This window comes from Ascidiella aspersa, chromosome 7, assembly GCF_963924565.1.
Source record: "Ascidiella aspersa chromosome 7, kaAscAspe10.2, whole genome shotgun sequence".
In the NCBI taxonomy this organism is placed as follows: domain Eukaryota; kingdom Metazoa; phylum Chordata; class Ascidiacea; order Phlebobranchia; family Ascidiidae; genus Ascidiella; species Ascidiella aspersa.
Window position 1 is genome coordinate 8,120,405 of NC_139453.1, and position 27,059 is coordinate 8,147,463.

The 27,059-nt window shown below is 34.9% G+C and overlaps 1 protein-coding gene across 1 annotated transcript; it reads left to right on the top strand.

Annotated features, from left to right (window-relative positions):
- Positions 1–24,834, top strand: LOC146137554 (uncharacterized). Its single transcript, XM_083394380.1, has 30 exons — positions 1–166; positions 1,084–1,126; positions 1,824–1,880; positions 1,955–2,026; positions 2,433–2,625; positions 3,186–3,307; positions 3,694–3,812; positions 4,491–4,605; positions 5,309–5,427; positions 6,353–6,580; positions 7,170–7,246; positions 7,656–7,762; positions 8,249–8,498; positions 9,617–9,784; positions 10,554–10,736; positions 13,347–13,459; positions 13,898–14,039; positions 14,487–14,738; positions 17,049–17,225; positions 17,547–17,646; positions 18,411–18,468; positions 18,955–19,011; positions 19,540–19,585; positions 19,889–20,001; positions 20,476–20,541; positions 20,852–20,933; positions 21,640–21,794; positions 22,378–22,583; positions 23,053–23,189; positions 24,445–24,834. Exons 1-30 carry the CDS (start codon positions 114–116, stop codon positions 24,555–24,557), a joined length of 3,723 nt encoding a protein of 1,240 aa, XP_083250506.1. The 5' UTR covers positions 1–113; the 3' UTR covers positions 24,558–24,834.
- The last annotated feature ends 2,225 nt before the right edge of the window (positions 24,835–27,059 follow it).

A 27,059-nucleotide genomic window follows, 5' to 3' on the forward strand; every position in this document is an offset into this window, starting at 1 on the left:
CCGAAATTTCAAGTAGATCTTTTTAGAATTAAGTTGATGAAGCAAAAATTCTCTAATTTTGCTTTCATACAACTATTCGTTTGGTATCAATTGAACTTAATTCAAGTTTGTTGATGCCGTCAATCATGTCGAGTAACACCAAAAACAAGGGCCGCAGGGCAGCCAAGTAAGACAACATGTTCTGTTTTTTGTTTTAAATACTTAAAAGTAAAAGGTGTGGTTAAGCTATTTTGTGTAAAATTGCTGCAAAATGTGTTTGAGCCGAAAAAGTCATGCTAACACTTTCAGTATAGCACTTCATTTTCAGCTGTGCAAATTTTATGAACAACTTTGTTATGACCACCCAAAATTGACCGCCCCAAACAGCAGAAATTTTATTACAGCCGTGCAATTTTAAGCTGCAAAATCGTCCCCCACACAGAATATCCAAAGTTTCCAATCTGGTATATATATATGTATATACCCACAGGCACCGAACTTGGGTGTGCAGATTTCAAACAGGGCGTCAAAATGTTTCAGAGTTTTACCAAATTTGAATTTTGTGTGCCAAAATAACTCCCGCAGCACAGTTTTAGTTCCCAAAAAGTGTCGAAAAACTTTTCTGAATTAACATGCACTATAGACACGATGTCATGAAACCTCCAAACTATATTGTTTAATGATACTTGAATGCAATTGTTTAATTTATTGTTACATTTTGCCCATTTCAATAGAAAATTTGTAAGCCTAAAGGCGCAAAAGGAGATTTACGCTATGCTAAATTGTTCATTTCATAATGTGCAACAGCACAAAAGCTGTTTCCTAAGAGCTGTCACATTAGTTATGTGAATAATAATAATTTTTTTTTCACCCATTGGGAAAAAATGTTCTAAAATTTTTAAAGTTGCAAAAAGTTGCCATCTGTTATAAACACATGATGTTTATTCAACTTTTGTGCAGCTAATTAGATTTTACAGCAATTTTTCATGAACGGCACAGTTTTGGCTGAGTGTTTAAATGTGCAGGGGATGAATTGTCCACAAAGGCCAGACTTTTTAACCTGTTTTAATTGAAATGAACCCCTAACCTTTGTTATTTTTGTAGATCAAACAGCAGAAGTAAAATGACCAGCCAAAACACAATTCCAGTAAGTCAATTATGAAATCTATATTTTCTTTGTTTAGTTTCAGACACTATATTGGTAATTTTGCAGTATTACATTGTTGTAACCCTGAATTGAAATACAAATATAAAAGCCTAAATCTGTGTTGTTTGATTGCTATCACATTATTAACTGTTATTATATAAACAAAAAAATGGTTTGTACTTGAAGTATAGTATATTTAATATTACAGGGTTGCCACACAAGTCTTTACCTGTCTTTTAATTTAAATAACTTATTAAAATCTGTTAAAAAAAAACTAATTTCTTATCAAAAGTCTTTCAATAGTAATTATATACCTTTATTTTATGTGCAGCCTAATTTATATGTTTGGAATGTAAAACAATTTTTAAACAATTTGTCATTGTGTTAATCATGGTATTTATACTGTATTGTTTGCAAAGAAATTCAAAACACTTCCAAGTGATTCAATTTTGTTTCTGCAGAAACCTCCAAATTTTCCTTGAAAAGTTATTGAATTTCCATAAATATGTGTGGCAACTTAATATTAGGCTTTGGCTGTTAGTAGCAGAAATATAAAATCTGTTTTGTTGATGGAAAAGTTGACTTTTCTGTGGTATTCTATGTTTGTTGTCATGCTATTTAAAGTGCTTTTAACATGAAAAAAAACTTATTTTTAACATGAAAAAAAAAACTCTATTTTTCTGCATTTGTTTTTCAGAGCAATGAAGGCGCTTTCACTAATCCAAGGCTCATTCACACAATTATGACACTTTTGGTAAGATTTGTACCGATTTACCCCAAATTCTTTTGCATTTTGAATGTTACACTCTGCCCTTGTTGTATTTACAGGGAGCCAAATGCAATGCCCAAGTAAAAAATGGAGGAATTTACCAAGGAATATTTCATACAGTTAATCCTACAGTAAGTTTAGCGGTCGTTTTATTATTATTAGATTGCAGATGTTAATGTTGTACTTCAAAATAAAACATATATCTGTTTTCAAAAAAAGTCTTGAAAACTAGTCTTTGAGGGCGACGTTTGTTGTCCTATAGAAATGTGTATACAAGGGCTTTTACAAAACCCAATCTGTATGTAACACAATACACGTTTTTTTAGTAATTTTAATAAAAACATTAAAGCCATAATATTTGATAAAATGACGTTTCACAGTTTACAGACGTTTCACTTGGATTTGGGTTTTTACACTGATGCTGTCATGAGGTATTGATGAAACGTCTGTAAACTGTGAAATGTCAATTTATCCAATATTATGGCTTCAAAATTTTTGTTGTAATCTGTATGTGTTTGTTTATCTCTTGTCTCCCAGATGGATTTAATTCTCGGAGCGGCACATCTCCACCAAGCGACAGACCCAGAAACGGAAGCAGTGCCGTCGATTCACTCGGTTCCGACCACTCACCTTGTTCCCACTGCCGATAAAATCATCGACGAACTCATATTTCACTCCAAAGACGTTGTCTGTGCAGTTTTTCAAGATGTAGATTTATCAGTGGCACACGGTTGGATTTTGTTAAGATTTTCTTTAAGCTTGACAGATATATTTATGAAAGTTTTCAAGACTAGGCCTTTAAACATTTTATATTCCAAGTGTTGTTGTATTTTCACATAAGTCACCAAACTTTTTTTTATAAATGGTTGGATAACTGAAAGTATTGACAATCGCGGGCCGGATAAAAAAAATTGTGTAGAACTTTATTACCTTGATTATTGTTAAATGAAGAAAATGCAACCATAACTGTAGTTGGCGTTAATAAATTGTCTTTCAGTTTAGTGCAATATTGCATTCACCAACAGTTGTACTTTATCTCCATAAGGAAATAGGTTACAGGCTGGTAGAATTAATTATGTGGGCCATAGTTAGGTGACCCCAGTATTATACATCATGTAGGTTTACATGTCATCATATGGCATTAATTGTCGGTACGTATGTAGTTTACTCCTAAATGCTTTAGTCTTTATTTTGGAAAAGCCTTAAAAAACATAATTCCTCTTTATTAAGTCTTTGTATTTATCCTGGTTCCTTTGTTTCTTTACGTATACATTCATTAATTCACTTCAGTGGCTGTAAAGTCAAATGGAGACGCTTCACATGAATCTGTAAATTCTAATGGAGAAGTTCTTCGTACTCTTGAGCCTTGGGTTGGAAGTGGAGATGGGTCTACAGATATTGGTGGACTTGAGGTGGGAAAATATGTTATTTTTAATTAGTTTGCTACAAAGCTTAGCACAGATCCCTCAAACTTTTTAAACCTAATATATTAAATCAGTTGCTATTAATTGTGGCATAAATATTTAAAAGTCTTATATAAAATAAAATTGGTTTTCAAATTACAGGTTAAATTAAATTGATGTAGTTTGGGATGATTTATTATTTTTAGTGCGATTTAAAAAAATGGAGTTTTGCTTTTATAAACCCTTATAATGTAATATTCTTTTATTACCCCTTGTTACTGAATAATTGTTAAGTGCATATGAAGGGATTGCAGACATGAAAGCAAAATTTGAACCTTTTAAAATCAGTTAATCAAACAAAAGTTTCATGCAAGTTTCTGTTTTTTTGTTTCTAGGATGACCTTTCAGGTGGACTGGGTGGTCAAAATGGTTGGACCCCCGAGGATATGTTCCGAACAAACACAAACCAGTACGGAGTGCAGACAAGCTACAATCCAAATTTACCCGAATACACGTAAGTGAAAGAAGTTACGGGATGCTTATTTTTAGCGTTAAGCAAATGAGAAGCATATTTACTAAGCAAGGTTTTTTTAAGCAAATGAGAAGCATATTTACTAAGCATAGAGTTCAAAGATAAAAATTGATAAAATTCTATTTTGATTATATTCGATTTAAATAAGAACAAAAATAGTTTTATTGATTTGCGGAGATTTGATTGTATGGAAAACACTGGATTGATTTTAGCTAAATTACTTAGATCTTTAAAGTGTTTTGTAAAATTAATATTTAAAACAGCTTTTATAGACCTTATTAATAGAATAAAAATCTAGTTGATTTTAGCTCGGTTGCTAATATTTTACTTTCAAAAACAAGAGCAAGACATTTTGTAAATTTATATTTGTTACATATATGCTTGAAATTTGGTCAATGTTAATTTTTTACTTGTTAAAGAAACCAAAAAAATAGTTTAGTTGTTTTGCATAGCCTTGATTGTATGAAAAAAGACTAGGTTGATTTTACCTAGATTGCATAAATCTTCAAAGTTTTTTGTGAAATTGTTATATTATAAATTTTAAATTTTTTACTTGACAGAGAGAAAAACAGCTTTATTGTTTTGTAGATCATGTCGATAGTTTAAAAAAAACTAGGTTGATTTTAGCTCGGCCGCTAATATTTTATTTTTAAACACCAGAACAAAGTTGGAAGAAGATGATTCGGAGGAATATAAAAAGCGCAAAGCACGAGCGTCGCAACTCGCAAGTGAGATTGAAAAATCACCAAGCTACAACAGGCATATTAATTTAGAGGTAATATTAGTAAATGGTCCTACTTGTCTAGTTGTAAATAGGGTAATCGGGTGGAACTATATATATATAAAGACAAATTGTATTAATTCCTTGCACAACTGTGCTTCATCATGCCAAAGTAGAAAGTTATAATTTATAAATTCAAAACTAAACTATCCTAATTTAGAGGTAGGCTAAAGTTCAATGCAATTTAAAGTCAAATTCCCAACAACGCTATTTTCTACCTGCACTTAATTCTTTGTTACACACAACATTTTACTTCGCTGTAAATTTTTCTGAGATTAGTAGTAACTCTTTTAGGTAAAGAACACCAAAGCTAATCACCTGGTACAAAGATATTAAACAAGCACACTAACCAGTGTTTTTATCTCTTAAAAAGCAATGCTATGAGGATTTGCGATCGATTTGTGAACTCAAAAGCCATAAATGATAGCTTTGAAAAAAAAAACTTCAGTTGCTTAAATCTTGTTAAAAATATTAAATATTATTTTTTTGTGTATTCCACCTATGCTGATAAGAAAGAGATCACTTAAGGGGACAACATTTGTTTTTACGAGGCCTTATTAAAATACCCCTAGCCATTTTAACATTTCTTTATCTAAAATTTTCAAAATTAAAATTAAAGCAATATACTTGTTATCTAGCCTTACAGGCACCGTTGAATAAAAGCATGGATTGTAGTAATCAAGTGTTTTTTTATCAGTTGGACGACACAGCGACAGAAGAGGAAAAATACAGCTCGGTGGTCCGCAATCGAGATATTCCCCCTCCTTCCCAATCGATGAGAGATCGACCACGAAACACCCGACCAGGGCCTGACAGGTGAGTGTGCTCTCTATTTTTTGTAAATTTTTCTTAGTTTGTCAGTAATTTCTTTGTTCAAAATTACATGTGCATCAAAAACAATGTTGCGCTAAATATGTTATATCTGAAATTACCTTAACCCTTGTTTGCAAAACAAATGTCGACGTCCAGTTGTCCACCCTTAGGTCACAGCAGAATCGTCTAACAATGGTAGTATTAAGGTCAGACACTTTATCAAGTCATTTAAAAAGATAATATATATATATTATTAGGGTTTTTCAAAAGTCACATTTTTGTCAAATTTTAGTGGGGACCCCCTGAAATTATTAGGTTACGTCTAAAAACCAAATCTGAGCTTGTTTGTTTCAGTATTAACCATGCTATTTCAATTTAAAATTTCAGATGTAGGTTAAATTTTTGAAAAAAAATGTACTGTTATAATATATATAATATATATATATTTAACATCTTTACAAAGTGTCTGACCTTACTACTAGTATGCAAGACCATTTTTGCTGTACACCAATAGCCTATATCACAAGACCTAGTCATTGATCCTAAACTTGGCCCAATACAATATTTAGCCTGCTTTTGTGAACTATCATTCTGTAAAATTATTGCATTTTACCAATATTAAAATCGTCCTAACTTTCTACAAAAAGTCTATGGAAACTAAAATAACTCAGGGTTGCTGGTAAAAGTTGAAACAAACTACCCTTCTTGTCAGGACATTAATAAAAAAGTGTCCAATATACTGTTATATATACTGTCATTAAATGTATTATTTACGCAAGTTATCTTGGCTATAATTATATGCTATATTCTACAATCTTTCACATCTAAAACCCTGGTCGATCTTTTCTCTTATTCTTCAAAGAATGAAGAATTGTTAATGAAACTTTCTTACCTAACCTTACTCTTACGATTATTTTAAAATTTCCAGGCCAATGCACCCCAGAGGTAGGGGTGGCAAGGAACCGGGACGCGGTCCTCCATACAACAATTATGGAATGGGGGGTCCCGACCGGGGCATGATGCGGGGATCACCCTCATCCTCAACATACGGCCCCAATCAGGGTAGATCAACCCCAACCAATGACTCGCCGACCAGTCCCGTCTCTGGAAAGCCGTTCACGAAAACGTTGAGCAACCAACAAGCTTTACCACCAAGGTTTGAAATATTAAGCTGAGTTTATGATTATTTTTATTATTGTGCAAATATAATTTGGTTCAATTTTTTTATTACTATTTGCTGATCATCTGTTTTGTGAACTAGCTTAAAATGCTATTCAAGTGCAGAAACAAGTTTTATTTCAGTGTTTACCTGCTGTATTACCTGTTAAACTCTACAACTTACTAATCATTTGTTTTTTTGGTAAAAAACTTAATAGTTTTTCGTAAAAACAGGCTTTATTTACAATACAAATTTGTTTCTTTTTAGGTAAAAAACTTAATAGTTTTTTGTAAGTAAAAAGGCTTTAGTTACAATACAAATTTGTTTCTTTTTTAACATGTTGTATTAAAATTTGCATAACTTCAAGGAAATATTTGACTCCTAATATCTTTTCATCAGTTTGTTATTATTCTAGTCTAACTACACAATTATTGCCAAATATTTTGTTCTCTATTTTTGGAAAGATCAAAAAATCAACTCATTGCCTGTTGCGTCAAAAAACAGCATAGCAGAATTGCAGTATTGTTGTCTTTGTATTGCGTAGTGTGGTAGTTTGCTTGTTTTTACCATAAAAATGTTATTTTAGGTTTACCAAAAGCCTTTCAGGAGGAAGCAGTGGAGCATATCGCGACGAGGACCGTAACATCCGATCTCACGATCAAGGTGCCGTAACATTTACATCTGTAAATATCAACTTACTACGGGCGAACATAAGCTCAGAATCTTGCCAGCCTCCTGGTGACAAGCATTTTTTGGCCTAAATTCTTCGATTTTTGGTCACGCCCCTAAATGTGTTCGCCTAAGGAATCTACCAACCTTGCCATGTTTTGGCGATGAACAAGGCTATTAACAAGTAAATTAGTTAACAAAACATAAACAAATAGATACAGGTCATGCTGAAGTACAACCTAGGGCCTGGTGGTGCATATGTCTGTTTGTTCTACTGCTATACGAGTCCTGTAGTATTTTTACTTTACCATATCCCCATTTTTTGTGTCTGTACTTTTTTTCCCCATCATTTACTCATGTTGGAAATTGATTGATAGCCTGTAATGCCAACTTCTTTTATCAGGTTACCACAACACCTATAACACAAACCAACCGAAACCCCAAAGACAAAATTCATCTTCAAGGGTTTACCAAAGAAGTCACCAGTCCCCCACATCAGAATACTCAACAGTAAGCCACAAAACTTTTTTGAACTTGTTTTTTACTGACAATTGTTCTAAAACTTGTTGACACGGCATGCAGTCCTGTTTAACCAAACATAAGTGTGTAATACCACTCTACGATTATAGAATAATTGTAATTTTTTTCCTTTTTTATATTTAATAAGGCAAGTTTTAATATGTACAAATGGCTGTGGCAAAACATTTATAGTGCAACCAATCACTTGCCGATTGCTGTAAAAAAGTGAATAAAAATGTGAACAAAATTATCAGCGGATTCAATATTATGGATTTGTTATTCCAGATATAAAACCTACTATTCTACAATATAGTCCTGTTTTACTTTATAAAAAGTTCATTTTTTAACGATATGTATTTTTTGAAAAGAAGTCAGTTTCAAAACAAGCAATGTACATTTTGATTCTTGCTATTCGAGTTACAGTCCTAGTTTGAGCAAATTTCTCACAACTAAACCAATCATTGCGCAACATTTTAGCAACAAACTTCGGGGAGCGAACCCAACTCTGGTCAAACGACGCCCCAGGCTCTTTCCCGCACGTCCTCTTCTTCGTCTGTGACCCAACAACAAGCAACGTCACCCCAGTGGGGTGGCAAGCCCCCTCACAGTGTGCCAGAAGAGCGGCCCCACATGCCCCTGGCACACCAAGTACCCCCATCGGTCCCCCCTAGTGGACCTGGTGGTCCGATTGGTATTCGGCATCCATATCCGACCACTGGAGGAAAAGGTAATGAAGTTTATGGTAAAGTTAGGTTGCCAAATGCGTTAACAATCTGGTTCTTAAAAGGTAAAATATTATAGCTTACTTTATCTTTTGCCAAAAATTATTCAAATATATAATTTAAGGTTCAGCGAAAAGAAGAATCAGAAATGCCTGTTTTCCATATCCTTGATCTTTTGTTTTCTACAACCAAAAAAAATAGTTTAAAAATATATTGAGTGAAGAACTTGTCAGTGAGGCTGTTATGGCTCAATACTTCCATACTACTGTAGTTTAGCAATTGCCTATACAGTTAAGATTAGTAAAAATACTTTTCTCTGACAATCTGACAAAGAGGAATCCAAACTTTGTAAAAATAAAGGCATTTAACCCAAAAATGTTGAAAGATTTAGTCAATTGCCATAACACTACATCATCAGATAAATAGCTGCAGCCTAAAGTTAGCAAAAACTATCTTGTGAGTTTTGCTATTATATTTAATAGTTGCAGTAGCAAGCTCAAGTTGCCTTATTTTACAAGTTTTTAAAAAGTGAGAGACGTAAATCTAGCACAAGGTATATAGCAGAATACTGGAGAGGAACACCACCCCCAAGAAAGCAGTGCATTGTTCCCAGAATCCTTAACAGGCCAGGTTCGGGTCAAAGAAGGCTGCCAATGGACATGAATTATCGCAGTGGGTTTAACCTTTTTGCTATATATATATTAACAACATTATTTTGTTGTGCTATGTCAGTCTCCCCTCTAGTTAACTAATTTGTTTTACTTTTACAAAGATTTCCTTTGTTTTTTGGTAATTAACAATGTGATTTACTATTAAGTTTTTACTTTTTTTGAATCCTAAAAAACTAGAAGCATTTTACCATTGCCCCCAGCTTAGGCGGCATGATATGAATTTAAACCATATGTAAATAGCATTTAATAGTTCTGCCTTGAATACTCTGCAATGCAGTTGATTGATTTTACCAATTTAACGCTATCTTTGTCTTTCAATCTTAAGGACATTATTTTAGCATTATGACAAAAACTTTTTGTTTTAGTGTTGAAACTGTAATAAATAAAAATCCTCAGTCCAGTATTTATATTCATTGTTTGCTTATTAATATAACATAAATTGTTTATACCAGATGTTTCGTATTCCTCGGTCTTGCGAAACAATGCCCCACCCTCAAAGATGAACCCCGTCATGCAGGGGCCAGCCCCGGGTTATGCCAACACCCGCATGCGGCAACCCACTTACCCATCTCCAGTATCAAGTGATACCAAGACAACGAAATATGTCTACTCGCCCAAAGGTGTGTTGCTTAAAAGTTAAAGATTGTTGAGAAAAAAAAACTTGAAGATTGTTTTTGTTTAACTTATCAGATTTAGAATTACATATTGCTGGGGTAAAAATGTATAATGTAGTTGGTAATATTCCTCTCTTCTTCTGGGTGTTTATAAACAATTGTTAAGTATGAAGCTTTCTTAGGGCTAGCTCGAGTTGGAACAATTAGAAAACAGAAAAATAAAATACCTTCGTAAAAGTTATAAATATTGCTCTGGGAACAATTCTTTATTAAAGTGACATTTCTATTAGTTTTTTTATGTCTGAAAAACTTTGATAGAAAGTAAAACTTATCGAGTGATACCAAGGCAACAAAATATGGTTACATGCATAAAGGTGCGTTGCTGAAGGTAGTTTAACTGAAAAAAATTAAAAATATAGATGTGCTAAAAATCCTGAATGTAGTTGGTTTTAATCCTCTTTTGGAGCTCGAAAACAAAAGGTTTCAAACAATTATTGAGAAAGAAGTCATTTCTGATGCTAGCTAAAGTCCTTGGTAAAAAGTTTATAATTAGTGCTGCACCTACAATTATTTAATTAGCATAGTATTATTTTTTTAAGTTTTTAGTTTTTTTAGCATGTCTATTGTACAAATCAAAACCATTGAAAAAAGTAAAAAAAAGAGAAAAAAACAAACAATGTCATTGCAAAAATAGTTTTACAAATATATATTTCTAATCCTCATATTTGCATTGAATAAACAACAAAGTGATCAAGATAAAATATTTCTCTTGCAGGGCATTCTCCTCCTACCCCACCCACGTCCAACATGCAGCAGCAGCGAGACCAAGGGGGAATGCACCCCCAACACCCCTCGATGGGGGTGCAGCCGGGTGCCCGACGACCACCGCCGGGTTCCTCGCATCAGAACTACATCCTGTCGAACCCCTCGTCGTCGAAACAAATTAGTGACGTGAAACGTGAGTTCTGTTGGTTAAATTCTTCATGATGTTTTTTTTGTAAATCGTTAACATACTGGTGGACTCTTTTTAGGTATTAATACCAGGTATACCACATGCGGCAAAACTTATGTTACAATGTGCTAAAATTTTACTTTTTAAACTAAGATGCTTCGCACAAAGTTTTTTAACTATGCATAAGGAACAAAAAACAGTGAAAACCATTGCTATGTGTAAGTTACTCAAAGGCTGTATCTTTCTCGGAGTAACATTTTCTCTTTATATTCCTGCTTTTCTTTTTAACTTAAACTTAAGTTTTTAACTCAAGCATTGATAAAAGAATTAATAATGTTAAGTTTATGCTAAATTATATATTTTGTAAATAGGTTATGAACTGGTCGACTTTTTTAAGTGCTTAGTCCAAGTATTTTAAAGTATTTATACCACGGGGAGGTTAATTTTTAGTTCCAATGTGCCAAAATTTTGCAAACTCAAGATGTGCAGCACAAACTTTTTATTGTTTAAAGAAGAAAACTTTAAATGCATAAGAAACTAAAACAATCCAAGACTGTTCTTATAACAGGGTTGGGCTTAAGCACTCTCCCGCTCGCCAATGCGAGTGCAAATCGCTCCGGGCGAGTGCTGATTGACACCCACTCGCCCGACTGGCGAGTGGCTTCAGCGGGAAATTTAATTAGTTGGTGTAGGACAACTTGTGTTAAGCACCACTACTAAGCGAAATATTACTTAGCGCCAGTTATTTCCTTAAACACTAAGACGCAAATACCTTCAACACTACACAAATAATAAGGTTGATCGAAGTCACGTTCGAAGCTCGTAATAAAGACTCTTTGTCCCGTTTAAAAAAGTCGTTTACCGGCAAACAACCAAAGACGTTATTACAATTATTACAGCCAAGCTGCAAAATTGTCTCTCCCGCGCAAAATCTAAAGTTTCCAATCTCTGATGTTTACGTATAGAAAAGACAGGTTACGATAACCCAAGAAATGACCGCGCTAGGACGGAAATTTGCAGACGGCGTGCCAACCAATTTGGCGAGTGTTATTTCGTCCTGGCGAGTGCTGATTGATAGCCGCTCGCCAAACTGGGGAGTGTAAATTTTTGCTTAGGAACAACCCTGTATAAGTTACTTAAATGTTGTGTAAGATACTTAAATTCTTCTAGAAATCACACATTATTATTTTATCAATTAACCATACTGGTATAATACTTTTTATATTATTTGCGGTATTGTGCTCCACTTTTAATCATGCAACACCCCATAAGTTGGCCACCCATGAGCTATACCTTTTAGCCCAGAAACAAAATAGTGTGCATTTAAGTGCAACAGAATGGAAATTTGTTTTATTCGTTTGTGTAAATCTGAGAGGATATCTTACAGTTTAACTTTTCCTTGTTATGATACAACAGAGTGGTTGGCAGAAGAGTTTTAATTTAAACCAAAAAAGCTCAAAAATGGCTTTGTTATTTCAACAGAGTTCAACTGTTTGTTAATTATTACGCTACTGTTTGGAGTTAGTCTCTGAACCAATCACAAAAGAGCTCTAGTGTTATGTGAAAACAGTTTTAATGACAACATGCACTATAGCAGCGTAGTGCAACGCATTCATTTTACCTCTGGCAGTCAGACAGTCCGTCACAGAAATATTGGCAAACTAATGTGTGGGCTAATGTTTTAGAGCCAGCAATGTCAGTGGTGCGATTGTTGCAATACGTTTACTAACTTGAATCAGAAAACAGAGCCTGGTTATAAGACCTACAGTTTCAGTTTAGAAAGCAGCTCGTTGTAGGAAGGTAAAGTTAACTAATCTTATATGTATGGTGAAAGTGAAATGTTAACACTTATAAAAAGGCTTACCAAATTACCTATGTTTTTTAATATTTATTTCAAGTCTCTGAAGGATGTATTCAAATTAAAAAGAAAAATGGTACCAAAAGGACTGGGAAACAAAAATTATTTTTTTACCAAAATTCTTTTATGTAGTATTTTTCTGAAAGAGATGGTGCAAAACAGTCATTTCTTTTCATATTACTAAAATAGTAGTTTACTAAACCTTGTCAAAATCATGGACGTTCACCTAGGGGTGTGCTTAGGGTGCTCGAGCAACGCTAGCAAAAACTTAGGGTGCTCAGCCCTTTTAAATAATGCTAAATCTTCCTGAAAATTTACTTAAGATTGAGTTTAATGCATGTGTTTTGGGACTATCATAGTTAGTCAAACAACTATTTAGGATTATTTAATATCATGCAATTCAGCAAAATACAAAAAAAACTATTATTTCCAAATAAACTATTGTTTCTAACAAAAAACTAGTGTTTCCAAGTAGGTTTGTTAAAACTTACATTTACAGCTAAATACATTTGTTTGTAACCAATTGAACCATCAAGGGGAATTCCCTTAAATTATTTATTAATCAATGAAAGTATATGTTAAATATGTATTACTCAACAAATAAACTCATATTTTCAACTGGCATTTAGTGATGTGATGTATAGCGAAAATGTTGAGCACCCCTATGAATAACAAAAGTCGGCTTCTATAATCTAAATACAGTATTCTTTTGACTTTTTCTTTTGTTGAAGTAAAATACCAAATATTCTAATTTGCAGCGAGTCCAAAAGTGCTCACTAAAAAAGCAAACGAGCCGCCTTCTAGTCACACGAGGGAGCAAGACGCTCCCATCGACATCAAACAACTCAAGAAATTTCAGGAGAACTTCAAGGTACTATGCCTTACATGTAATAATAAAAAAAATTGGCTTTAATTTTATTTAAACAAAATTTTTACCAATTTAGAATTTGTTTAAATTTCTGTTTAGTCGCTTCAAAATTTTTAATCTTTAAATGCCATTGGATTAATTTGCATATTGGAAAGTCTTTGAAAATCCCTTTATTTTCTGAAAATGTTAAGTTTATTTTAAGTGCTGCTTGAGGTTTGTGTTTATCAAGTGCAAATTACAGTTTTCATATATTTGTTATTGTGTTGCCTTGCATTTTATACTGTTTTGTTTTGAGTTATAATTAAAACAAATTGAGTGATTTAATGTTAGGTCTTTAAAACCTAGTAATTTTTGTTTTGAAAAATCTTGTGTTTTATATAAGTTTGTAGTTTATTTTTATTATCATTATTTATTGTTCTAATACTGTTACAATTTTTGCAGCTCCCTGAAGACCCACCAAAAACAACCGGTGGCCCCCCGCCAGGCAAGGCACTAGGTGGCACAAGCAAGCCACCCCATTCTTATTCGAAAGCACGAACCCCGGTGTTGCCGTCGACAACCAACAGACCTCCGTCGATACAGGGTAAAATTATTAGTATGGGTTTAGAGAACAAAAAATATATATTCATGTTTTTAGTTCTGTCTATGTGTTTTTTCTGCACACTATTTATAAAAATAGAATATATTTTGGGTACACTATGCACGAATTAACTTGATAATGAATTGCAAAAAATCAAGGGCACTTGTTTGTTGAGTTTTTATTTATTGTTTTTTAACAAAATATATTCTTGATAAAAAAATTGCAAAGCCAAAAAGGTACACATCAACTGAAGATAACTGAAAGATGCTTGTATTGTTGTATCGGAACAACCTAATCAAGATGATGTCAATATACTCGACCTTTTCTTTTTTTTTTTTTCGGCTTTGCAATTTATTATCAAGAATATATTTTGTTAAAAAAACAATAAATAAAAACTCAACAAACAAGTGCCATTAAGTTATGCCAACTTTTAACTATAATTATGTTTAGAGCCGTCACCCTCAACAACCCCCCACCCGGCCCCCAGCCAAGTTGCTCCCCCTACTTTACCCCAATTACCCCCACAACAACACACCCAGCCCCCTGTTGTCCACATCACCCAACCCCAGATGAACATGCAACCCCATGCAGTGGAAACAATGGAAAGGAACCCGCCCATGGTCCCCATGATAATCCACGGGGCACCACCACCCCAGGTCATGCTGCCCATTCATACACAACAGATGATCGTACAACAGCCAGGTAAACAATTGGCAAATTTTTTTTCTGTCTTCCTCAGGTTCTGAAATCACTGTTTTAGGGGTACAACAGACTTTTCGAAGTATTTTTTTTTGGATCTGCGGACTTTTTGAGGTAAATTTTGGGGTCTGCAGACTTTTTAAGGTCGGTGAAAGAGTTTTTACTGAAAACCTGACTAAAAAGATGTTTGCGTAACAAAAAAACAAACCCACACTAAAAGAATTGATGGAAATCAAGAAATGCGCTTATTTCATTAGACTAAGACTTTTTTTCTAATTGAACAGTAAATCGCTAAAATAATCACAAGTTTTCTATTGTAATAAAATCTGGTACCATAAGTTTAGTGAAAGAATAACACAAATTTTATTTTGCATTTATTGATAGATATTGTTATTTATCCACTTAACGAAATTGCGCTTTGAAAATATGTAAGTTACCACCACACTATTACTTTTTGGCAAAATAAATCAAAAATGTACAAATCAATTTATGAACTGGTTTCTTGAAACAGTAAACTTGGCTTCCAAGGTTTACTCGCAGATGAAAATCTTTGTCACAAACTTAGTCTAAATTATTTTATTCACTTTTGTTAGTTTTAAATTAACTACAAAAATAGTCTCATTTTGCTGCTCGTATGAAAGTTTCTACTTCTGTTTTAAAATTGTTCAAATTTCACCGATTTTTAATGCTACACCTCGATTAGAAAATTGTAATTGTTTGGCAGAAATTTGCTGTTCTGTTTTAAAAGATTTTCAAATTTCCTCAGTTTTAAATCGCTTTGTCACTTGGTTGATATGCCAAATTTTTCTGAAGTTTTTAAAATTTATTTCTGGTTTGCCTTAAAAATCATAATTCGCATATAATTGACTATTATCATTCCCAGAAATAGGAACATTAGTATTTTAAAAGACATTGTACCCAGAAACAAGCACAAATCTAAGATGTATGAACTGCCACAGCCCCAGTAGGTGTCCATTTTATCTTAGTTTTTAATATCTTTGTTTCCATGGTGGGCTGCAAATAAACTTACACATTTTTTGTCAAATAAAATTAATCGTCTTTAGTTAAAGGGAGTACATCACAATTTTTCCGAACTGTTTCTTAGCACATGATTGATATACAATATTTGTCTAAGGTACACCTGTTTTAGTGTTTTGTCCTAAAAAACACATTTCGACAAGTAACTGTTATCATTCGAGCCCAGGAACTGCAACAGCCCCAACCCGAGCCACCATCCAAGCACACAACTAAAAAATAAGCATGTTTCTTAGAAATAGGCCCATGAGTATTTTCTAAGATATTGAGTATTTTTGTAAGATATTGTGAAACAAGCACAAATCTAAGACATATGAACTGCCACATGTCCGTTTTTTTCTTACTATTAATCTTTGTTTTCCATCCATGGTGGCTTCAAATAAACTTACACATCAAAAAAAAATTAATGATCTTTAGTTAAAGGGAGTGCAGAACAATTTTGCCGAACGATTTTTTAAGCACATAATTTATATACATTATTGGTTTGAGGTCTTTTGCCCTAAAAACAACAATTCGACAAATAACTGTTATCATTCGAGCCCAGGAACTGCCACAGCCCCAACCCGAACCACCATCTAAGCAAGGGGTGTTCAACTCAAACATGCCAACATGCCAATTTTTATCTTATAACTTCTTCCGTGCCAAAGTTTAGCAACTATTTTTTCTCTAATATTAAAAGCGCTTTTATACAAAAAAATAAAAACAGTATAGGTTATAATATCAGAAGTAATTGTTTGTTGTCGTAATTACTGGGATTGTTTTGTATTGTGAATAAACAATGACAATTGGCTGTATAACAAATTTAGCTATTTTGACAATTGGCTGTATTTCTCGGGGACTTTCGTGCCATTTTTTTTATTAGTACCTCATGTTGGACACCCCTGGTCTAAGCACACAACTAAAAAATAAGCACGTTTCTCAGAAATAGGCACATTATTATTGAATAGAGGAATCAGGTGGCACTGTATAAAGACAATTTGTACTGAGTTATCGACAAGCTTTCACCGTGCTTCATCAGGTCAAAGTGTAAAATCAAAACAAAAGTTTATAAAAGTTTTTATACTTTAACTTGATGAAGCGCGGTTTTGTGAAAACTTGTCGAGAATTCAATATAATTTGTCTTTATATGGTGCCACCTGATTCCTCTATTTAGAATTAGACAAATACGGCCATTTACAAAGATTATTATTGAAGACATCGTACCCCAAAACAAGCACAAATCCAAGACTTAACAGTAACCCTGCTTAAAACTAAATAAAATCGTTATTGTTATTCCAGCCTCGGACCCGCCACAGCCCCCACCCCAGCCTTCCAAAAACATCCACTCGCCCCGCCTGGTTACGGTTCCACCTGTGGCCCCTGCGGTCAACACGGTCAGTGCGGCCACCGGGTTCGTGTCACCCCAACACCCAACCCCCACCCCATCAACTTCCGAGGCCACAACACACACTACAGGTAAGGGTAAAATAATATAACGAAATTCGTTAGTATTCCATGTCTTTGTGTGACAAAGTTATGTATTGTTGGGCATTTTCCCCAATCTTATTTTCCCGTCACTTAAGAATTTCTTCTTAACCTTACCTTTTATTTTGTCTGCTGTACTGTGCATTGCATTTGACTGTGCATTATAATCGAATGATCTCATTCGAATTGAGATACTGATAATGCTTTTAGTAGCGAAATATATTTATCATATGACATTCAAAAAAACTGATTTTTGGTTTACTAAGTTCTGTACTTGGCTTTTTCTTAAACCAAATGTTGTTGCCTTGGCAGTTGCGTCAGAAAGCGCCCCTACAGAAACTCCCGTTACTTCGGCCAGTGGAGGTGGAGATGCTCACCAGACTTCAGACTCGGTTGATGGCGCATCTCAAGAGTAAGTGAAACATGGCTTGTATTTTCTTGATTCGTTTGACCAGGATGTTCTAATTCAGAACTTTTTCCAACCTGCAGAAATGCTAGTATTAGGGTTAAACATTTTATAAAGATTAAAATATATATATATATTGATACAGGAATAATGAGATATACTGACCTTTGCATGCGAAACATATATATATTTATATATTATTTTTAACATGTGATTGTGTTGTGACCTATCAGAAGTTAAGGTCGATATTTTTTTGCAAGTAGCAAGGTGATTTCAAATATGACACATTCAGCGCAACTACCTCTAAGCTATTCAAGCAAACTGAGATTTTTATCCTGGAAGTTTTTTATTAAACTTTTTTTTTTCTTTTTTTTTTAAACTTTGTAAGCAGGGTTGCGGAGTCGGGAAAAAATAACCCGATTCCGAGTAACGAACTCAGCTTTGACTCTACAGCTTGTATTTTACCCATTTACGTAACTAAAATAAGGTGGATATTCAGCATACCACTCATAGGGATATCATATTATCTACCAACCACAATACGTGGTTGGAAAATATCCACAATTTGCAGTTACACTTTTACAATTTCCAGTTTTTTTCAATTTCGAAATTTGTAATGCGCATGCGCTCGTCGGACTCGCGACTATTTTTTACGTAATCTTATTTGAGCCCTGAGTTCGACTCTGACTCGGCCCTGCTTGTAAGTCAAGGCTTTTTTTAATAGACTATTTTTGATCGTGCAGTAGGCTTTATGTTTAATATTGTTCTAGGCATCCTACCGCAGCGCTCAATCCCGACGCCAAAGAATTCACCCCTCGATCGTTCAGCGTAAGTTTTTACTATTTAGTTGCCTTCTTTCTACGCTTGTGTGTATTCCGATACCGATATCCAATATTTTGGACAAAAGTATAGCGATCTGATATCAAATGACGTCATTTTCATGCTTAACTATGAAAACTAGATGAAATTGTAGCGTTTAACGCTAATATTTCCTAGTTGCTACTTGCTAGGTTAAACTGGACTTTAGCATTAAGAAGTTTGTTTCCCTTTAAATTGACAAACCTACTGTTTTTCATCAATCCATCTTTCAAGGTAGAAACTATTGTGTTGAATCGCAAACCATGACTAAAAGCTTTATGTTAATCGACACGGCTACCACCCTAATATCGGACAAGTACCGGTACTATCAGTTTGCATCGGGCATCGTCCCTGATCCGATATTATCGGACATAACCAATAGTTGTATATATTATATATATATAGTATACGCATAACTCCCTGTAGTTTGAAAGTTGAATTGTATTTTCACTCCAGAAACCAAGCGGAATGTCAACCCCGACCTCACCCACCCAAGTCGCCCCCCAACAACCGGTTTGTACCCACTTAGTGTGGGGTTAATATGCTCTTTTCGCTGGGCCAGTGGTTCTCAAACTCTTTCGGCTTGTAGCCCACTGAAAAAATTAACAAAAAAAATTTCTACTTTTTTATTGCGATAACCCTTTTTATTATTAATTTTATTGTTAAATAATGGATTTAAGAAAATTAACAGAAAAAAATTGTACCAAACAAGACTACTTGTTTATTGCAATTAGTGCCCGTTTTAATATATATTTATTTTATTGCTATACAATGGATAGCTTGCAATCACGTCTAATTTGCTCGCCTATACGCTTATTCGTAACACGAATCGGTTATTTTCCTGGATTGCAAAAGTGCAGCGTCACGCTTTTGGCACACTGCCTGTGCCGCACATGTTTGAAAACCACTGGTCCGAAAATCAATGCATATTCTACTTTGCCCACTTTTTGTGATTTAGTACGTACAATAACAGTAGGTGGTTGTTCTAAATTTTATGATGAAATTGGAAATATTTTATCGATGTGTTTTTTTGATTGACAGATTTACTATCCCAACCAGCAAATGAAGTACATCATCAATAAACGAGGTAAACCAATACTTAACCTTAGGTAGAAAAATACCTTCAAAATTGTGCCTTTGTTTATTGGTGAGCAAAGCAGCAAAATTTGTGAAACATAAGCAAAAACACAACCTTTCTATATGATTATTTTTTTTTTGTAAAAAAAGGGTAAAAAGTGAACAATTAATTTATAAGCGGATGCCATGCTTTGTTTGGATTCGTCTTTAATTAACTTAATCGTAATAATATCTATACACAGTCCGTTACCGTATCGATTGTAATTTTTCGCTGATACCCTTTCGCATATAAAAACCCCCTTTGTTTTCACAGCCCCAGTTTTGAGCCCCACCGGTAATGAGATGGTTGGGGTCCCCCCACATCATCACCAGATGGTTCACCCCACAAGCTCCGGTCAACCCACGTTCGTGCAACATTACCCACAGGTTAGTTGCAAATGTTATTTTCTAATTGTTTATCATCCGGTGTCTGTTTCTTGTGGCAGTGCTTTTCAATACAGAGGAGCACAAGGGCATGCCCCAAAAACTATAATACTTGACTGTTTTTACTATGCGAATGCAAAAATGTTGAGTCTATTTGGATGTTTACACCAAATTGGAAAAAAAACTTTTTAAGAATCTGACTGTTGTATCGTCGTAATTACCACGTTTACAACTTAACAGTTTAATGAGATTCCAGATTCCATTATATTAATTGTTTCGCTGGAAGCAAACTTATGTATTTTGTGTGAAACTTTTTTTGTTATGTATTTTATGTGAAACCACACAGCTGTTGGGTAAGAAGGTAATTGACATTACGATCTGGTATAGGCTTTGCTTATGTTCTGTGTTATCGGAAATCGTTATTCCGATGGAATTAATTTTATCGCTTGTGTAAAGACATAATGTTCTTATTTTCAGACTCTCCTGATCGCCCATCCTGGTACAGCCCAACATATGGCCGGACAACCAGTGATGACTCCGCCGGTAAGTAACCTACGATAACCTAAATGTAAAACTATGAGTGGTTGTAGCTGCAGTGTTGTTGTTATGTGTTAATTCAATGACGCTGTTTTAAAATGACTGGACTCGAGTCTTTTAGTCAAAATGGACTTACATTTCATGACGTATTTTTATTGAGTAATTTTTTTTTTATAAAATTGCGTTATTTGTCTTAAATTTTGCACATAAAACAGTTCGCTTGCTATATGTTGCGTTTTTTGTAGTTGTGGATTTGCTCATAATAAGTGTACTTCGCCTGTTATACATTTGTTTTTTTTTTGGTCAGGTTCAGCAGTACCAAGGCATGGAGACCGTGATGTATCCTTCCGTGCCCAGAGCTGTACAGACTGCTCAGTATCCCGAACAACAAATATACGGTGGGTAAAGATAAAACACTTAACTTGCCGTGTAAATATGGCGACATTATTTGTAACTTAACGTGTATTGTACAGCCCGAAAGTGGCACAATAAAATAAAATTGAACTTTAATTGGTTATTGGAATGTTTTTGTTTTGTTTTTGGAGGTTGAAAGACCATTTAAAGTTTTTTGTAAATCCTAAAAAGTGAATGAAATATTTGTTTTTAAGAAAGAACCAAGTTACATCCGAAAAAAATTGTTTGAAAACACACAAAAAAAGTGTGGACCCCGTTAAACGAAAAACTAAATGGAATTATAAAAAAAGAGTTAAATCAGAAAAAACAAATTTGAGTGAAAACCCCAAAAATATTCTGATCCCCGTTAAACAAAGAACTTCATGAAATTATCAAATACTTTTGAAAACTTTTATGTACCTCACCCTTCTTTTAACCTAAATCCTTAAAAGTGAATAAAATATGTTGTTGTAAGAGAGAACCAAGTTAAATCAGAAAAAAAATTTATAAGAAAAACAAAAAATTGTCCGTACCCTGTTAAACGAAGAACTAAATAGAATTACAAAAACAAACATGTTAAATCAGAAAAAAACAAATTTGCGTAATAAACCAAAAAATATTCTGGACCCCGTACCCTGTTAAACGAAGAACTAAATGGAATTTCCCAATATTTTTAAAAAACTTTTTATAACTCACCCTTTTAATTCACAGGTTACCCCCAGCAGATCCAGATAACCCCTCAGCCCCACCAAGTGGCGGCAGGGGGTCAACCCCAACAGCCCCCTCCCCACGCCCAACACGTGCCCCAAACGGGGTACATTCAGCAGCCCCAGCCACGGCCCCACTCGGCACACACACCCAACCAGGTATGAGTATATTCTCGTTTGCCCAGTGATTGTTTAACTGTGCCGGTTTATGGAAATGTGTTGTACAAAAATTTGAAATAGTCGACCATATAAGTATGCTCTGTTCGCTATTGGTCTAAATCCGTGTTTCGCAACCTTTTTTTTTTACATGCGGTTGACCTGACTTAAATCACTGTTTTTAAATGACTTAACTTGACTTCGTTTGGACAATGACTTGAACTTACCTATTTGTGTCAAATGACTTTGGTTAAAATTAAGTGTTTTTCTCAAATGTGTGTTGATAAAATTGGAATAATAATCTTAATTTTTGACATAAAACGTTTTCCTCGCTGTTTAGTCAAACGGCTTTATCAATGTTAATGGTTAACGCTTTAATTTCATGTCAATGACTTATTGATTTTATTGACGGATTGAAGTTGACTTGCTCTAATAATGACTTGACTAGGACTCAATTTGTTGTTTTTTTGAAAAGACTTGACTGAAACTTCATTGATTTTAAAATGATGACTAGTTTACAACACTGCTTAAACACCCTTTCTCACTTTCTCAAAACAACCTAAAAAAACGCTCTTACATTTTCTAGGTGCTTCCCCCAACCAGCCCGGCCACCAACATACAACAGCAACAACAGGCGCCCCAGCAGGCCGGTTCCATGGTGGTCAACCAACCGCCGCCCCAAATTCACCCCCCGGCCGCGCAGCCCAATGCCCCCCCAAACTTCTACCCCCAGCCCATCATGGGCCACATGCAGGGCTCGTTGCACGGAGCTCCTACCATGGTCCCAACTAGGTAAGCGCAAAAGGAATCGGCGATTTAAGTGTTTTTGGTTCTTTTCTTTGTTATTTTTATTTTGTAAATATACTTGAGATTTATGCTGATGAAATTTAAATTTAAAAACTTTCAATTGTTTTATTGTTATCCTGATTTCGGCTTGGTAATCATATATACTATATATTAGTGTTTTTATTACCCTTTGTATAAGATTGCAAGCTAAATGAAAAAAATAAAAATGGTAAAAAATAAATAAATTTTAAATATGCTTTTAAATAATTGTCAAACAAAATATACGAATTTCTTTTGGAAACAATATAAATCAATACAATCAAATTTTCTTGAAAATTAATGTGAAAAAAAATGTTTTATGCAAATACTTTTATGTAAATTTAATCTTTACCCTTTTCCTGTTATTATAAATGAAAATGATAAAAAATGTTGAAGTTACGATTTTTTGATAATTTTACTACCTTTTATCCCTCAGCCCCCACTTCAACCGTTACATGATGACCCAGCTTGCGCACAGCCCCAACCCACCCACCCAGCAGGCATATATCCAGAGCAACGTACCCACCAGCGTACACGGGCATGTACAGGCACAGTACGCACCAAGACAACAATGTAGGTTTTTAAGTTGCTTTTTCTGAACCTGGAACATTTAAAATTGTGCTTTACGTTTTTAGTTTTAACCACTTATTGTTTTAGTTCAGTGGTCGGCAAACTGTGGGCCGCAGAGTCATTTATAGTGGTCCGCGAGTTACTTTTGCATGGTTTAGTGTTATCATGTAGTTGTGGCCCGCGTGATAGCCGTACATTCATTGCACTATATTTTTAAAATACATGTGGCTTAGAATGTTTATATTGTCTCAGCGTGGTTTAGACCTACGTACCAATTGTAGGCCTGAGTATCTGTCGAACTGAATTTTTTGCCAACTTTAACTATATGTAAACGCAAAATTTTTTTGCGCTTGGCGCGTATATTCTTTGATTCATACTATGTTTTATATTATGGCGTGGCAGCGTTTTAACCATCAAGGCGCAATACTTCACCTTAAAATCAAATATCCTGAATCCGCAACTGTTTTCGTAGTGGTTTTACGTAGTGGGCCTTCAATAGCCCTGAAAAGAGTACTTTGGGCCGCGACAAAAAAAAATTGCCGACCATTGTTTTAGTCCTTAAGGAATATACACTGGCTTGAAGCCCAAGTGGTTTTAAACCGAACATGGCAGTTTTGTGTTTGGCGTCTTGTGAGATGGCCAGCTTTTATGAGCGATCTACCGTACCGCACGTGCTAGCCACATTTGCTAACAAAAGAGCTCAGCGCTGGCGTTCGCGAAACGCGGCCCAATTTCATATTTAAGTTTTAGATCGTGGAACAAGGTCCGCTGAGCAGTTATAAATATCGGTTAACTCCAAAACTATTATGTACGCCCCGTTTTTTTTTTTACTGTATCGGTTTTCGTTCTTGTGTTCGTAAGATGAACAAAATGCTGCCTACAAATTTTACATTATTGGATTCAAAAGACAATTGGCGATATAAACGTTTAAAGAATATGTATGTCGAGGTAAATTAAAAGTATGCGCTGCTTTTCTGTGTATAGTCTAACTGTATTAGTCGAAGCATCACCACCTTGTTTATTTTTTTTCGACATCTAACCTAGCCTCTCGCTACGTTTTGTAAAATTTCCAAGATATTTGTCCTTACACAGAAATGACGTTACTTAAGAAAATGCTGAACTAAGTCGCCTGCAGAGAAACTCACAGTCAAAGCCGTTTACTATTTATATTTATTCAAGTGTTTTTGATCCTTATTATTTACCACAATATTTCACACACTCCTTCAAAGTTTGATTTACCACTCTTATCCATTTCCAGTTCACCATCAGCAAGTGATCCAGTACCAACAACAGCAGCAACAGCAACAACAACAACAGCAACAACAACAACAGCAACAAACACAGCAACAACAACAGCAGCCCCCTAACTGACCCACCAGGGAAATAACCCGTTTCCCCTGACATGACCCCAACCCGGCTAATCTCTGATACCGTCAGTTGTTGCGTGTTAGCGCCGCTAGTGGCGCCTCATGGAAGATGTTTTTGTTTGGGTTCATATTTTTCATCTTGCCTTTTTGTTTTGTTGGTTTTTGTCTGTTTTTGTTTTGTCTTCGTTTTTTTGTCGCCCATATCCGATAGACGCCGATGTGTTGGCGTCCTGTCGTTTATTTCCTGTTTAGTTTGTTGTTTTTCTGATCAGTTTGTTTCTAACTCTGTACGTATATAGTGTATTAGAGTCGAAGAGCTGTAACGTGTCATATAATTAATAACAAAAGGTTTCAAAATTTCTTACCAGACAAATACCCTGTAACAACAGTTAAACCTTAGAAAAATACATTTTTGTCTTCAAAACGTTAAATAAATATGTAAAGTCAATTTACAGCCAATTCACAAAGCAATGCAATAGCGTTTAAAATCCATTCTGCCGTCAAGCAATTCTTCTGCCCTTTTCAGTCGTGCTTAGCTCACTTTTTTCTCAAAACACGCCCGATTAATACAACTTTTCCCCCTATTGAAACGCAACGAATTAAAGAAACCGCTTTATCAAGGCGATGCCTCTAAACCAGGGATGTCCAGCCTGCGGCCCGCCTGAAATTTTTGTGCGGCCCGCTAGTCATTTTCACTCCAAACTAGTATTTTAAACGTTCAATATTATCCTAATTAAAATGTACCAGTCAGCTTTTAGGGGCGCACTAATAGTATAATATGGGTAAAAAAAATATATATGTACCTCTAAAGGCCCGTTATAACTTTAAAGGCCAATACTTAATCTTGAAACTTAATAGGTTCTGCGGCCCATTAAATTATTTCAAGTGTCAATGCGGCGCACTATAATAAAATGTTGGACATCCCTGCTCTAAACCAAACACTTTGTTTAAATTGCCCAGAAGTCCACTAAATTCACTGGGAACTGTGCTGTCTAAGTTTTCCGCCGCCGTAAATAGCTCGTTTCGTTGTAAATTGCCCGCCATCATATCAGCATACGCTCGGTCGCACAAATTCCTTCTCTGACTAATTTCGCTGACTTTTGTTGTGTCGATATTGGCTTTGCGCGAGCGTAAATTGCTCTTGAGGTGTGAAACGCTTTGGCTGTAAAAAAACTGGCCCGTCCCAGCTTTTCACACTAGTGTCCGTCGCGAAGCAAAAGTTGTGTCAGAAATATTGCGCCTTTTTCTCGTATGCGTATTTACTTCTCGTCGCTTCGCCATTTTGCCTGGCCCATTGTTACGTAGGCCGTCCGTCATACAGCCCTTTACCAGCGCGGTTTGATGACGTTTTTGCGTCTGTTGGTAACAACTTTTGTTTTTTTACTCGTCGAAGGTTTAGGCATGACGCAATAATCACCTGTTGTTTGACGTCAGGTGGATACCGCTGTTAGTGTGAGGATTTGACGAAAATATGGACGTAGTCTGGACATAGAAAAAAACGTGTTTTTGTTTAAGTTTTCGTGGCGGACCCCTTGCAAACTTTTCAGAGGTTTACAGGCCGTGTTATGATTAAAAACAAGTTTATGGGGAAGTGTTGCGAGATGGACTCGATTTGCTTCAATTTAATAAATGTAGAGTTAAAAAAAATTATTTTGTCGTCTACTCATGAACCCCACTTCGAGAAACCTTCATCTGGACTTCCACTAAATATAGTTATGTCTTGCCAGCCTTGTCAACTTCAATTAAACAGATTTTACAAATATATATAATATGTATAATTATACATTGGTAAACTGCGTTTCTGATGGAGATTGTTTGGTCGTTGATTGTATTTGACTGCTTTCGTCGGTGCTATAAGTTTCACAAACGTTTCTGGTTGTTTAGTTTTATGTCCCGACTGGTTCGCGTATAGGCAAAATGTGTAGGAGCAAATTTGTATTTATTTTTTTTTCTGCATTCTGTTTGTTTTGCCTTCTTTCGGAGGTTAGCAACATTTCGAAAGGTGGAAAATGCGCCCTGTTTTTTTAATAATTTGACCTAAATTTTAGGTTAGGAAAAATGTTAAAAAGGTTGTAGCTGTAAAAAAATCAAATATCGACTTTGTCATCCTGTTTTTCTTTCCATTTTGTTTTATTTTTCGCTGCTAAAAATACGTTTTTGCAGCCAATTGATCTTACTTGCGTTGTGTAGTTAAAACCAAATTGCCTTTTTCTTGGATTGTTTAGTTGCTAAGCAATAAGGATGCTGCTGTATCCCGATTGTCAGTTCAAGGGATTTTTTCTGTTTAAAGTTTGTGTCCATATTCGACTGGTTTGGTCACGGAGTTAAATGAAAAAGTCATATATTGGTTTTAATTAGTTTAACCTAAAAAAACGTTCTATAATGGTTTATTGGATGCTGGCTTGTTTTTTGCTTGACGGAATTTATGTTTTTCTGGCATTGATTTTCTGTCGATGGCGTGTTCGAGGCTTCGTTAATGTTAAAACTATTCAAAGTCCGCGTGCCG